At 48.3% G+C, this 14336-nt stretch overlaps 1 protein-coding gene across 1 annotated transcript in view; it reads right to left on the reverse strand.

Annotated features, from left to right (window-relative positions):
- Window positions 1-1097: 1097 nt before the first annotated feature.
- The window catches only part of LOC119456760 (uncharacterized), a 59443-nt gene continuing 46204 nt past the window's right edge, over window positions 1098-14336 (reverse strand). The window contains exons 17-20 of the mRNA XM_049669068.1: window positions 8871-9207; window positions 5462-5647; window positions 3837-4278; window positions 1098-1384 (exon numbers count right to left, since the gene is read on the reverse strand). Of these exons, the coding sequence (XP_049525025.1) occupies window positions 1184-1384; window positions 3837-4278; window positions 5462-5647; window positions 8871-9207 (1166 nt within the window). The 3' untranslated portion in view covers window positions 1098-1183. The remainder of the gene's footprint in view (window positions 1385-3836; window positions 4279-5461; window positions 5648-8870; window positions 9208-14336) is intronic.

Below are 14336 nucleotides of genomic sequence, written 5' to 3' on the forward strand. Positions count from 1 at the left end.
AGGCAGCAATCATCTGTTGGTTTAGAATAGGAACACGGGCAGTAAGAGCCGGTAGAAGCAGTTCGGCCTGAGACTCCCTTTCTTTTGCAAGTACGGTCAGAGGAGATAGAGGGATGCAGGATCTCCAGCTGCTGCATAGTGTGACACACGCGATGTAAAGCAAACGAAATGTGCACCTATGGTTCACGCATGACGAGAGCTGTCTGTACAAATTCCAAAACGAAGCCATAGGTGGCTTGGGTTGAAGTGAGCCCATTTTAAGTTTTCTACCTGAGGTTTCCGCCTTATAGCTGAAAAAGTTTTCGGAAGATTCTTTTTTTATTGCTTAAGTGGCTTAACCAGTGGCTTAAGTCGCCTTCATTTTGCACAGCGCCAAAAACGCGGACAAGCTAGGAGAACACGGGACTTGTCCGTGTTTTTTGGCGCTATGTAAAATGAATGATCCGTACCAACTAGCATACCTATAGTGGCCCAATTTGTCTACTTGGCAAGACAAGGCCAGCAGCAAGTTGGTCGCATATACCGAGTGGCCGAAGTTCTCTGCTTAGTAAATTATCATGTAAACTTGGCAAGGCGTAAACAGCCACTACCCGGAAAGCGGAGGGAAGGGCTAAATAAAGCTTCACTTTAAAATCTTGCGATAAACTGCGAGTCATACGTACGAAAAACAGAGCAGCGCGAGAGAGCATCTTCCTTTGAAACAGTATAATAAGGTTTTATTCCGCTTGGGCACGCTCCTCGTGTAGCAATCGTGAGATACCGCGATATAATCTACACGGCTCGTCTTTAGGCGACAACGTCTTCGGCCGGCGTGGAAGCCCGCTTGGGCTTCTGGTATTTGACCACCTTGAGCAGCCCGAGCTCGAGCGTCACGTCCGTGAGGACGACGTGGGTGACGTTATTGACCATCTGCGAGTGCAGATCGCGGACCCTCAGCACCAGTTGACTCCAGGGTGCCGAGAGAGTCACCGCGTACTCCAGCGAGCGGCCAAGCCAGCCGCTGTACGTGGCGTCGGGGAACGCCTTGAGCACGAGCGTGTGCACCAGCTTGAGCACGTCCGCGTCGCCGCCGCTTTCCGGGGCGAGCTTGACGAGCAGCACGGTGCCGGTGGAGAGGCGCTCGCGCAGTTCGTTCACGGTGCCCAGGCACTGGAAGCGGCCTTCCCGCATGACCGCCATGCGGTCAGACATGACGACGCAGTCGCTGACGCTGTGCGTCACGATCAGGACGGCCGACTTGAACAGGCGCCGGAGCTGGGCGACTGTTCGGTAGATCTTGCGCTTGGACATCAGGTCCAGCCCAGTGGCCGGGTCGTCCATCAGCACCACGGGAGGCAGCCCGATGATGGCGATGGCCACGGCCAACTTGCGGCGCGTCACGGCGCTGCGCACGCGAAGAATGCCGCAAGCGCTTTACGACGCGTTGTAGGTAACTTCGGTCTTGGTTGCGACAAAGAGCAGAAGGATTCACACCCCTATATAGCCTCCTTGCTGAAATTTAATCCTGCCTAACTATATACAGTTGAGAGAGCTATAGGTCCGCAATAATGCCTTTCAAGTTTAAGACATTTTTCACCGGCTAGTTCGCTCAATGTAAACAGACCGCGCTTGCTCCGCGCTAGGATGCCACAATACCACGTCTCTCTGGCATCGAGACAGCATTTGTTGCCTCAAAACCCGACGCCTTGCCTCAGCGCCGGTTCGATTTACCGGCGCGGCAGCACCATCGAGGTGGAATGCATAAACGCTGTGGAACACTCCGCCACGAAGGTTTGAAAAACTATGGTGGCCGCTTCTGGTGCAGCACGTGCTGGGCCAGGAGGCATGAGCCTACCAGGAGGCCCGGACTTCGGCTTTAGTTCCTTCGGTGCTAATAAATGTTATTTCTCTCTCTCCTGTACTCTATAGATTTAGGTGTACGTTAACGTATACTCCAGACGGGCGAAATACATCCTAAGCACCAGTACTACCGCGTCTCTCATAACCGTTGACTGTGCAGTTTGAGAAAGCTACATTTTTTCTTTTTATTGCGATAGCAATTATATGGACACTCAAAAGCAGATTTCTGCCGTCGTCGTCGCCGTCGTCGTCGCCGTGAGGTTCCGTATGACGTCAATGGAGATGAAATCGTCGCCTTTGATAAGTGGTTCTTGAGGGAAAGGGAAAGGTTGGCGCTATCTTCTGCAGCCCTTGAGGGAGCACGGCTCAGCGCCAATCGTCGCCGCGCGCCGATGATAAGTGGTTCTTGAGGGAAAGGTTGGCGCTATCTTCTGCAGCCCTTGAGGGAGCACGGCTCAGCGCCATACGCGCCGAATGCTGTATGTGCGAGTGAAAGGGCGCGAGGGGCGCGCGCTTTCACGGGGAGTGAACGCACGGCGGAGAACAAACGCGCGTTCTGCGCCGTGCTCGCTAAGGGCTGCAGAAGTAGGCGTCTCTTTCCTCCTTTACAATCACCATACATGTAGAGCAAACGCGCCTTTTTCCGACGCGCGAGAGGCCGTAGTGGAAGGGGGGAGGGGGAGGGAAGGGAGGCGACGTTCAGCTGCGGCACCAAGTGCCTATTTATATCAGAGGCTCCGGCAACAGTCACCAACGCCGCACGCATTTTGAGCGAACGCGGGCAAAACGCCGACGGCGTCGACAACAGTTCTGCGTGTTGCCGGTGCTGCTGCATGTCCAAGTTTATACAGCTGATAAAGCTAATATCATTACTCCGTATAACTCTCTAGAAATTTGCTATCGCAATTGATGCTTCGCCTTTCAGGTGAAACTGCGACAACATTTTTTTCCTTTTTTTTTAAGCGAAGCTTTCTTTGCCCCATCAACTTTTCCACTGCTGGTGCTGCTGCCTTGCACGCCGCGTCGAGGGGTGGTTGAGAGCTCACGGCAGGGATGCGCGGGAGACGAGATAGGCAACATCGACGACTTTTCGGTAGAACGGGACCACAATTCTCTCTGACGCGCCCTGGGGGATGCCACTATGCCTGCGGGCCGCCATAATTAGGTATGACCTTCCGCAAAATCATTGCTGGAGCTGCCGCGCTTGCCTCCGTGCTCACGCGTAACAGCAACGGCAGTCCAGGGAGGAGATAGGGAGAATGTCAGAGAGGGAGTAGAGAGAGAGGAGGCGTGGAATGGGTACAACCGGATCCCTATACCGACGCAGTCAGGAAGCGGGTGATTAACCTTACCTCTCGGCGCTCGTGGCCGTTCACCTAACATGACACGGGAGAAAGAAAATGCGTCGTCAGAAAGCATTGCTCATTTGGGCTCTCTTCAATAAAGGAATGAGTGAATGAATGATATGTCTCTCCTGTTCTGTGTACTACATGGACAAACACATGCGGTGCAGGCAAGGTAACATTTACCATCACATCACGTCTATGAACGCAAACAGCACAGAAAGCTTCGCTTACATCGAATCCCACGGTGCGTGGAATCTGCATACTTTTAATCTGCTAAATAGGCTGTACGCATACACACTTGGGTAAGACTGCTTCTCTAGTTAGTGGACTGACAACTGCGGCATCCTCACATGGATCTTTGTACCAAAAGCTGATGAACATGCAGTCTATTGTGTTCATAATGAAGTATCGAAAGAAGACGTACTACTCGTTAATGGCATTCTGCTTTTTAGCTCTGCGCGCTTTACTGTAGCTACTGTCATTCCAGGTTTTCTTCGTCGCTGTTTCATTGCGCCATAACCCCGGAATCCCAACTAGATTGTACTAGACGATTCTAGTACACTCTAATCCCAACCCAGTTGCGGATGTTGACGGCGGCAGCTTTTAGTGACGGCTCGGACGGCACTCGGCCTTAAGCAATGAAAGCCTCACCCGCAAGACTCGGCCGTCTCGTCGACGAATTGCGTGAGGTTCAGCAGGAGGACAAGGTGCTCCAGGAGGCGGTCGATGTCTTCCGGCCGGATGCCCCTGATGTTGGCATATAGCTGCAGCGTCTGGCGCACCGTGAGGCGGCCTAGCACGCTGTCGTGCGAGGGACAGACACCGATGCGCTGCTCCCACTCGGCCAGGTTCTGCAGTGGCACGTCCCCAATTAGGGCCGTGCCAGAGGTGGGCTGCGTGCTGCCCGAGAGCACGTTGAGCAACGTGGACTTTCCGCAGCCGCGAAGGCCTACCACCGCCAAAGCCTCGCCGGGCTCCACGCTGAAGGTGAGGACCACGTAGCACCGAAATCGACTGTAGCCGCTTGTTCAGGTCAAGCACCAGCAGTGCCGGCTTGTTCAGGTCGTGCGCCGCGATGACCTTCTGCACATGCCTGCGCCGAGAATTCGTGCACGCAAATTATAGGGGGGTGTCGTGGTAATTTTGTGCCAATCTATTTCCGAGTTTCACAGTCGAAGCGCTGCTGGGGCTCGACTGTCTGCGATGTGTTTCGATTTCTCGTGCTCGTAATGTCCGCTTCTTCGAATAATTTAGCTCAATGACAAGAATTGTGCTGTCTGCCACAGGCGATTTTTAAAAATTCCGGGAAACCTGAAAATGATCGCATCACCTGTATGTAGTGAACATGCATTTTTCCTATGAGTGCTCCTTCTTTCTACACTACATGTACACCAGACCTGTAGAACTTCTGCTTGAAATTATATATATGAACGAGAAGATAAGGGAAACCACGGGGCTCGATTTTTTAACATTGACCATACAGCCAACAGTCAATAATGCAACAGACAATGTTGCTATATATACAGGGTGTGCCAGCTATCATGCAGCACGATTTAAAAAAAGAGGAACGGCGTTACGCGAAGCAAACCTAGTGCGTTACAGTGGAGTAGCCGCCAGTAATTTTTTTGGTACTGAGATTTAATTAGGTAATTGTAATTAATTATCTAACTCGAGAAGTACTGTCCTAATTATCAAATTGTCAATGAGAAAATTGTAGAGCAACATGAAAAACTCCCGATACAGCTTTCTGTTGCTCAATACGTGCTACATAAATGTGTTTTTCCGAGTGTGAAAGAAGCCCGCGAATACACGCAGAATTTCCGCGCGACTGGCCGCTCGAGGAACTTCGCGTGTATTCGCGGGCTTCTTTCACGCTCGGAAAAACACATTTATGTAGCACGTATTGAGCAACAGAAAGCTTTATCGGAAGTTTTTCATGTTGCCCTACAACTTTCTCACTGACACTTTGATAATTATAGCAATACGCACTACAATACAAAACAATAAGCACTAGGTTTGCTTCGCGTAACGCCGTCCCCCCTTTTTTTTTAAATCGTGCTGCGTGATAGCTGGGACAACCGCTACTAATTTCTTTAATGTTGTCTCCAGTGCGTTTTACGCGAGCACAGCAGCGTGCAACAATCAAAGCCGACATAGCGGCCGTTGCTCTGTCAGCAGCTGCGGAACGGCAATTTTGCCAGAATGCAAAGTGTGCGAGGTCTGCGCCGCGTAGGGGCATCTGTCGCGCTTCGTCACTATATAGTATACCGGTATACCTGGCTTCGCTGGCCACGTCTGCCGGCACGTCCTTGGAGGCGATCATCGTGCTGGAAGCTGCCGTGGCTTCATCTACGCGGCCGGGATTCCAGGAGCGGAAGAAGCCCTTCTCGTACAGCGCCAAGAGCAGGAGAAGAACACATCCTTCGGCCACCATCACCAGCAATTCAGTCAAGATGCCATCTCTGAGAGGGCCACACAAGGGGGTGAGGCCGGAAGTGAGCTTTACGAAGCCGCGAATAAATTTGTTGCACACTTTCTGCTCTAATATTGCATTGTGTTCCTTTCATTTTTAATGTGGCTTACCATATCTGCAAGGTAGCCTAAGCTTTATGCTTCGACAGTTAGAATGATAGATAGCTGACGAGTGCAGCTTGGGTTTGTTGGTGTAACATAACGACTTGGTTTACTTCGCTTATTTATGGTTTGGCGACGATGCTTTATACTTCGCGTGCCCCTTGAAGCTTCGGTTGGTCAGGCGTCAGACTATTGCGCTTTCAAAGTGCAAAGGTACTATATGCGAGGAAAATTATACAGCCAGGCCAAGACCATTAAATAGTGAAATGAATTATAGTTGCAAGTGTCCTCAAGCGCACTCAAGCTACACTTTACAGATTTTATTCTGTGGTCCTTATCCCACTTTGTTTGTGTGGGAAAAGTGAAGGCAATCTTTAATATTTAATTTTGAACGTCAGTTGCCGTCTACGACCGATGGCAAATGTTTAGTCGTATACTGGAAATGAGAGTGTCGATCTTTATTTAAATTGCGTTTGAGGCCTGCGTCAATTGCCGTCTACGACCAATGGCAAATGTTTAGTTGTATGCTGGAAATGAGAGTGTCGATCTTTATTTAAATTGCGTTTGAGGCCTGCGTCAGTTGCCGTCTACAACCAATGGCAAATGTTTAGTTGTATGCTGGAAACGAGAGTGTCGATTCTTATTTAAATTGCGTTTGAGGCCTGAAGTTCAGTATGATTTTTGGATGTTCTTAAATGCGAAATGCGGCTACGGCGGCCGCATTTCGATGGGGGCGAAATGCGAAAACACCAGTGTACTTAGATTTAGGTGCACGTTAAAGAACCCCAGGTGGTCAAAATTTCCCGTAGTCCCCCACTACGGCGTGCCTCATAATCAGATCGTGGTTTTTGCACGTAAAACTCCCTAATTTAAAGTTATTTTAGGGAATTTTCGTTAATTATAGTCCATTATGCATTTCGATTCCTCGGGCGAGTATAAGTCCCATTGCATCGAGTAGCCCACCTCAAGGACTACAGTTAGGCTTTCTGGCATTGGCGATTTTTTTAAATTCGACATGAAAACAAAATTACACGCAAAATTTTCCGTGGGACCTGTCTAAATGATGCGTAAGCATTTGCTACTAATCTCCTACTGTTCCGTCGTCGTATGCTGCTGTGTTTTTTTGGTATGATTGCGAGAAACACCGCGAAAGAAACTTTCAAAAATTCTTGAAGGTTGCCTGTGGCAGATAGCACAATTCTAGTTCATGAGCTGGTCTACTCAAAGAGGCAGACATTACTTGCACAAGAAATTGAAATGCATAGTTGACTGATTCGCAAAAAGTAACTAATTAAGTTTTAATTAATTACCTGATGGCCCTTATTGCAATTTTAAAATTGTAGCCGTGGAGTCCGCAAGGCGGATGCACTTGGAACGAATTCTCGGGATGACACCGGTTTCGAGATATTAATTTCCGAACTTTGCGGAGAAATGCATTAGTGTGCCAGTTACTTGCTTAACAAAACATCGCTTTATGCATTGAAGCACAAAAGTAACTCGAACGCCAATGCATTTCTCCGCAAAGTTCGAGAATAATTATCTCGGAACTGGTGTCATCCTGAGAATCCGTTCCAAGTGGATGCACCTTGCGAACTCCATGGCTAGAATTTGTAAATTGCAATATGGACCATCAGGTAATTAGTTTAAATCTTAATTAGCGAATTTTGTTAATTAGTCGACTATGCATTTCAATTTATTGTGCAATTATTGTCCGCCTCTTCGAGTAGACCAGCTCATTAACCAGAATTGCGCTATCTGCCACAGGCAACCTTTAAAAAAATTTGAAAGTGTTCATGCACTGAAACACCCTGTATGATGGTGCGGTTGGATGATGCCGCTATACTTCGTGGAAGATGAGCACTGGGCGATGCGTGTAGTACGTGACGTAATTGAACAGTGCCACGTTTGGTAGACCTCGTACGCAGACGTGGTCGATGACGCTGCCTCCTCTCGATGAAAAGCATTATCAACCGTGATCAACCGTGCTCCGGCGGCGGCTGCCTCTGGCGTGACCGCGCGGGCCCTTATCTTAAAAGCGATCTGCGATGGGAGCGCCGAATGCTGTGTTCTCGCCGCTTGGTTCGCGTTGAAGCGAGAGGCAGCACAAAGATGAATTCGCTCACTGCTGTGGGCCCTATAGCTTTAAAGCGATTGTCTTACGTGAAGGACGGATGAACGGGTTTTCTCGTTGAGCAGGCATAGAAATGCTTATACATATTAAAAAAAAAAGAAAAAAAAAACGTATAGGTCATCGCAGTTGCTTGCCTGTCTTTCGACAGGCGATCGCCCACCGCAGTTGATATTCTTCAGCACTCTTCGCGGACCTTAAATGTTGCGCTGCAAGGAATTACATAAAGGCAACACCACTAATACTTCGTCACTCTGTTAGTGGAATTGTGCTTGCGCAAGAGTGACACTCTTGATGAAGGCCGGACCCCGGCCGAAACGTCAGTAAGCTCTTGTTATGTTTTTCCTACGTGCTTCTATTTTTTGAACTATATATATATATATAGCTCGACTCAGCCATAATAAGGCAATAGCGCGTGTAAACGGCCGTACGGCATCTGTGAACTCGTCTTTTCTTTCCTAATACAATAGTGCTGTGGAATTCCCTTCTAGAGCACAAAGTGACATACACCGAACGCCAAAGAATTCCGCGGGCAACTAAGAATCCACTACACAGCCTCAGATGACCACTGTTCCGTACACTGGCTAACTCATCTTAATCAATATCTACCTCCTCAGATTTTTTTTCTGTTGTTCACCTTTTATATTTTCAGTGTATTCTCAATTGTATTTTTACTCCACTGACTGTATTTCTGTGTATTTTTGCTATTATTGTTCAAATAATTGAAGTTTACACGTCTTTATGTCTCCCCTTATGTAATGTCTTCGGACCCTTAAGGAGAAATACGTGAAATTAGATATCGTCTGCTAGCCCACGTCAAGCTATTGTCAAGCTCGAACACATGGATGCCCACGTCCAGCTCGAAGACATGGATGTCTACGGAAATCAGCGTGAGCACCGCTGCCGTGTATACACCAGCGTCGGGGTGGTGTCTCGGCCGTCGAACCTTGCTAGAGCGGCGCACCTGAATGAGCTCGCAATACCTGTGAAAAGAGAAGGACGGCAGCAAGCGGACGCTGGTCATGTTGGAGGCGTAGAAGTTGGCGCAGCAGTAGCGCAGGTTCGGAAGCAGCACGGCGCCTTCTTCCAGGCTGTTGTGCACGTAGGCGCACACGTCGCGCACGTCGATCGTGTCGCCGGTGCAGTAGCGCTCCTCGGACACCTTCTCCATGGTCTTGATGAGCGCCCAGGTGTAGGAGAAAGGCGGCAGTAGGTACAGCTGCCAGAGGAGCAGGTCTCGCGGAGGGTCCAGCATCAGCAGCTCCGAGCCTTGCTCATTCCCGATCAGAGACAGCTGGTAGGTCAGGCCGGCCACCGTGCCTGCAACGTGGGCGCCAGCTTACTATGTTGGTACGTCTTGGACGTCAAAACGTCGGGCCCACGCTGTGGTTATGATTGAACGATGCTATATGTAGTGTACGCTTTTGATGGCAAGAGGCGAGGCAATAGGGTGCCGGAAATCATTAAGCACCGTAGATTATACTTTAATTGGCCGAATGCGGTGAACTTATCGACTATCCTACCTGCACCAATGCTTTTCGTTTTACAGCGGAGCTGTTTACGAGAGTTCCGCAACGGTTTTTTTTTTATGCGGTGAGGTAGTCTGAGTCAAATGCCAATCAAGCAACAGCAAGCATCGCTGCCTGTGCCAGAACCCCGAAGCGGCCGTATGACCAAGATGTTGGCGAGAATGCGTAGCCGGACTCCGGCGTCAGTAGAGCTGGCGAAGCATGCAGGAACATGCGTCACTTATAATATAGATATGGAAGAGAATTTGAAAAGGCTCGAGAGAAATAGCTCAGATACAGTGAAGCGCATCAAGCTCTCGCCTCTTTGCTTACACTGACAATCATTATCGATGGGTTCTGCGCATGTTTGATGCGAAAGCATCAAATGGCCCGTTGAGCGAAAAAGTCGGCGTCTGTAGCAGCGAAAAGGCACCTAAATTCCCATTGGCCGCAACGCCACGTCACCAGCGCGCCTCGACGGAACATGATGGTGATTATGATGATGATTTATTGGCATCCCCTTTGGAACGGGGCGGGGACAAATGGTCGCCTAGACTGCTTAATCAGGTATGCTGCACAGCAGATACGGCTAGGCGACGCCGCGGGGCGAGACGGGATGTTGTCGGCGAGGCAGTCGCGTGACGCGCGCGTGCGGGTGCCGCCGTCTCGCTCTCGGGTGCAACTGAATGAATGGCACAATGAAAGGTGGAGGCATGCTAATTAGGCGAGGTATGAAGTGGCAAAGGGTAAGAGAGACATGTAAGGAGCATTTATGGATTAGCAGCACATGGGAAAGCAAAAAAAAAGCGTGACCTGCATGGAATAGCTGACATATGGACGGGTAGTGATAGCGGAGATGAAAAATAAAGAATTGATTGATTGCATTAGAAGCAATATTGATGAGTTCATTCAGTTCAATAAAATGGGCCAGGTGATATTAGTTGAAAATATAAATGCGCACACGGAGGATTTAGACGGATATACTGATTACAACGGCTCTCTAGCGCTGGATCTGTACGCTGGATAGTAGTTAAAATTAAATTATGGGGTTTTACGTGCCAAAAGCACAATAGTAGTTAACAGGAAGAATAAGTGTCATGGACGGCTAACTTGGCAATGCGGGAATAGGCAGTCATGTATCGATTATGCCTTAGTCACAGAAACAGTCTACGAACGACTAGACCAAATGATGAGAAAAGAGACCAAACATAGAAAAGAGAGCCTGGGTAGCGATCATAAACGTTTAACCATATCATTTGGAAGGGATACTAACGCAAATCACGAACCAATAACATCATAGTTAGTTATGTAAGGTTTTATGGCGCAAAAGCAACTAAGGCTATGATGCTGTATGCGCCATGTACAAGATGAAAATATAAAATTTGATAAAAGTATCTCAAGGAACAAAGATCATTACTTTAAAGTTTGTTTAAGAAACCTGTTTGATCTAAAAACTTAAAAACACCGTTTAGGAATAAAAGTGCGTTTTCAGCTAGGATCAGGGAGGGATGAAATGGTGTTAGTATTTTGTTAAGTTCATCAAAATCCAATGCCGGACATGTTATTAAAATATGATTAACAGTTAGAGATTCTTGGCATTGATCACAAACCGCTTGGTTTTCATTTTCAATAAAAAGTTATGTGTGAGATGTGCGTGTCCGATGCGAACGCGACATAGAATAACTTCCATGAAACGTTCCTGGTGATATGATGTCGTCCGCTCCTGCAGTATGGGCTTTACTATTTGTAGCTTGTTGTTTACTTGACATAATTCCTAAATATGAATGAAAAGCAAATAACGGCGATCGCAATAACCATAAAGAAAATGGAGGCCTTTTCCTATACAACAGTCTGGGCATACAGGAAACTGGTAGACTTTGTGGAGCAGGAGATAAGTCAGACGCGGCAAAAGAATTGTTGGAGTGGAAAGAGGAAACCACGTAAATGGTGGAACAAGGAAATACAGCAAGCTATAGAAGAGCGTAAGCAGGCGTCTATCATATAGAAGCTAAAAAGTTGAGATTACACGAACAAGAGGTGCTCCTTAGATGGAACAAATACCGAGAAAAGAAAAGGTCGCGAGTGAGCTCGTGCAAGAGAAAATCAAATGCACAAGTGAACGTTGGGTGCATAACATTCGCAAATGAGACAAAGGCACACCAAAAATATTCTGGAATCATGTAAGAACACTCGGAGCTCAAATTGAAAATTCTTAAACGGCTATATAAGGGATGAAGACAGTAACATCTTCGAAGGAGACGATGCGCTGCGGTACATCAGAGACGTTATTAGGGATAACTTCGCCCAAAAGAAAGCTTAATTCAGATCCAAACAGATCCACCAACAACAGAGAAGCCTGAGAGATGAAAATTTAGCATAGAAAGTTTTTACTAAGAGAATAAAAAACAGAACATGTCCCTAATAACACCGCCGCAGGAGCCGATGAAATACCAATACAGCTAATAAATACCTCCGTCCAAAGAACAAGGCGCTGCTGACTAATGCCATTGAGCAAGCGGTTAAAACGAAGAAAATTTCTGTTGGATGGCGTGAAAGCAAGATGATCCTCACCTACTAAGGCAAATGTGATAAGGATAAGACGAGCTCGTACAGGCCAGTTGCAGTAACGTCGGTGATGCAATGCAAGCCATAAAATTAGAACTGTCGAAGTGGACGAAAAAAAAAAAAATGATCTACTGGGGGAACTACAGAATGTGTTCAGGACAGATAGGTGCTAAGAGGATAATAAGTTTGTACTAACTCAGTGGATAGAGATTTCAGTAGCTCAGAATATACCTTTATGGATGGCATTTGTAGATATTAAAGGGGGCATGACACTCAATTTTCGATCATAATCTGTATTGTGTGAGGTAATCCTTGTGCGCTCAAGAACACGTTGGCAAAATTGTAGCGCATTTGAGCCAGCACGAAATTCGTAATTGAAATTTTTTACATTACACTCGAATGGCATAACAGACCAGCAACAATGGCACGCTCGCGAGCCGTGACGTCACAAGCTGCATGCTTGCCGAGCGAGCAGCGAGCATGTATATTCCGGCGAATAATCCGTGGTTTAGCTGTGCTTGCATGCGGGAAACTTTTGCTTTGTTTAGCTTGCCATTGGAATTGCTCAACTTACAGCGACTAAAACAATGCCACCGCGGCGCCTATGTAGCGCTGTAGGATGCCAGAGCGAACGGAGCAAGGAGTGCTCCGTATCGTTCTTCAGGTTCCCCAAGGAGCCCGTCAAGCGTAAGGCTTGGGAAATGAATGTGGGCAGGAAGAACTGGCGCTCATCTGATTGATGCTTTTGCTTTGTCTTCGGAACACTTCACGCCAGACAGCTACAACGACGATTTGCACCTGCTCGCCGCGTTTGGGATACCCGCGAAAAAGCTGAGGCTGCGGCCAGATGCGATGCCGACCGCGTTCGCGCACCGACCCATCCGGCAGGCAGTGTCCCATCCAAACGGCAGCCTTGTTATTTATTATTGTTATTTTTTAGCGATATCGGGTGCAATAAAGCAAGTTCAAGTAAAGGTTCAGCCAAGGCGTACATCGCGCAAAATTGTTGCGCCACGGACACATGTACGTGGGAATATGTTTACATATGCCGCACGCAACTACAGAAAAAAAAAAAAGTCGCACTTTCACCCGAAAGGCGAAGCATCAATTGTGATAGCAACTTAGTAGAGAATACGGAGTAAGGATAGTAGTCTTATCAGCTGTACAAACTTGGACATGCAGCAACACCAGCAACGCGCAGAACTGGTGTCGACGCCGTCGCCGTTTTGCCCGCGTTCGCACCGAACGCGCGCGGCGCTGGTGACTGTTGCTAGGGCCTCTGGGGGCGGCTCGGAGGTTTTCGACGAGATCAGAACGGGAAACTCGTCGAGCAGCGTCGGAAGTCTTTACCACCTTCTCGCCTCGTAACGTTTATATATATATATATATATATATATATATATATATATATATATATATATATATCGAAAGCTTGCTCTTAGGCATAATACAAAGTATACATCAAAAATACACGAACAGACTTGACTCATGCAATAAATCTAGAAGTGAACGATGATACGGCCCATGAATCCAACGTTCAAGGTCGGGTGGGCGGCCAGGCCAAAGGCCTGTTGCCCGTAGGTGGCGGAGACGGCTTAGGTGAAGTCCTGGGCACGTCCATAATAGGTGTGTCACTGTCACGTTTTGAATCGTAGTGTCACAAAATGGGCACGATGTACCATAGGGACGGGACCGTGGTACAGTTGTGCCCAGAGAGCGGTCACAGACGGAGTGAGTGCGATCCCGACACGCCGCCTCCGTAACGTAACCTCCTCTCGGCGGGTTAACCCACCAGGGAGGTCTGACCCACACGGAGGTATAAGGGCTCGTGTGGTACGTCGGAGGTTTTCTATTTCCCGGAGCAGTTGTCCGCAGGCGTCTTCAGGAAAATGCGGAAGTGGGTACGTTATGTTATCAGGGTGGGTTGCCATATCTGCTTCAAGTTTTTATATAAATACGCATTTGGTGCCGCAGCTAAACGTCGCCTCCCCTCCCTCCCTCCCTCCCTCCCTCCCTCCATCCCGTCCCCCCACGGCCTTTCGCGCGACGGAAGAAGTCGCGTTTGCTCTCTCTCTCTCTCTCTCTCTCTATATATATATATATATATATATATATATATAGATATATATGGTGATTGTAAATAAGGAAAGAGATGCTTAATTCTGCAGCCCTTCAGGGAGCACGGCGCAGAACGCGCGTTTGTTCTCCGATAAGTGGTTCTTGAGGGAAAGGGAAAGGTTGGCGCTATCTTCTGCAGCCCTTGAGGGAGCACGGCTCAGCGCCGCCGTGGGTTCACTCCCCGTGAAAGCGCGCGTCCCTCGCGCCCTTTCACTCGCACACACAGCGTCCGGCGCGCGGCGACGATTTCATCGCCGT

This window comes from Dermacentor silvarum, chromosome 6 (assembly GCF_013339745.2).
Source record: "Dermacentor silvarum isolate Dsil-2018 chromosome 6, BIME_Dsil_1.4, whole genome shotgun sequence".
Classification (NCBI taxonomy): domain Eukaryota; kingdom Metazoa; phylum Arthropoda; class Arachnida; order Ixodida; family Ixodidae; genus Dermacentor; species Dermacentor silvarum.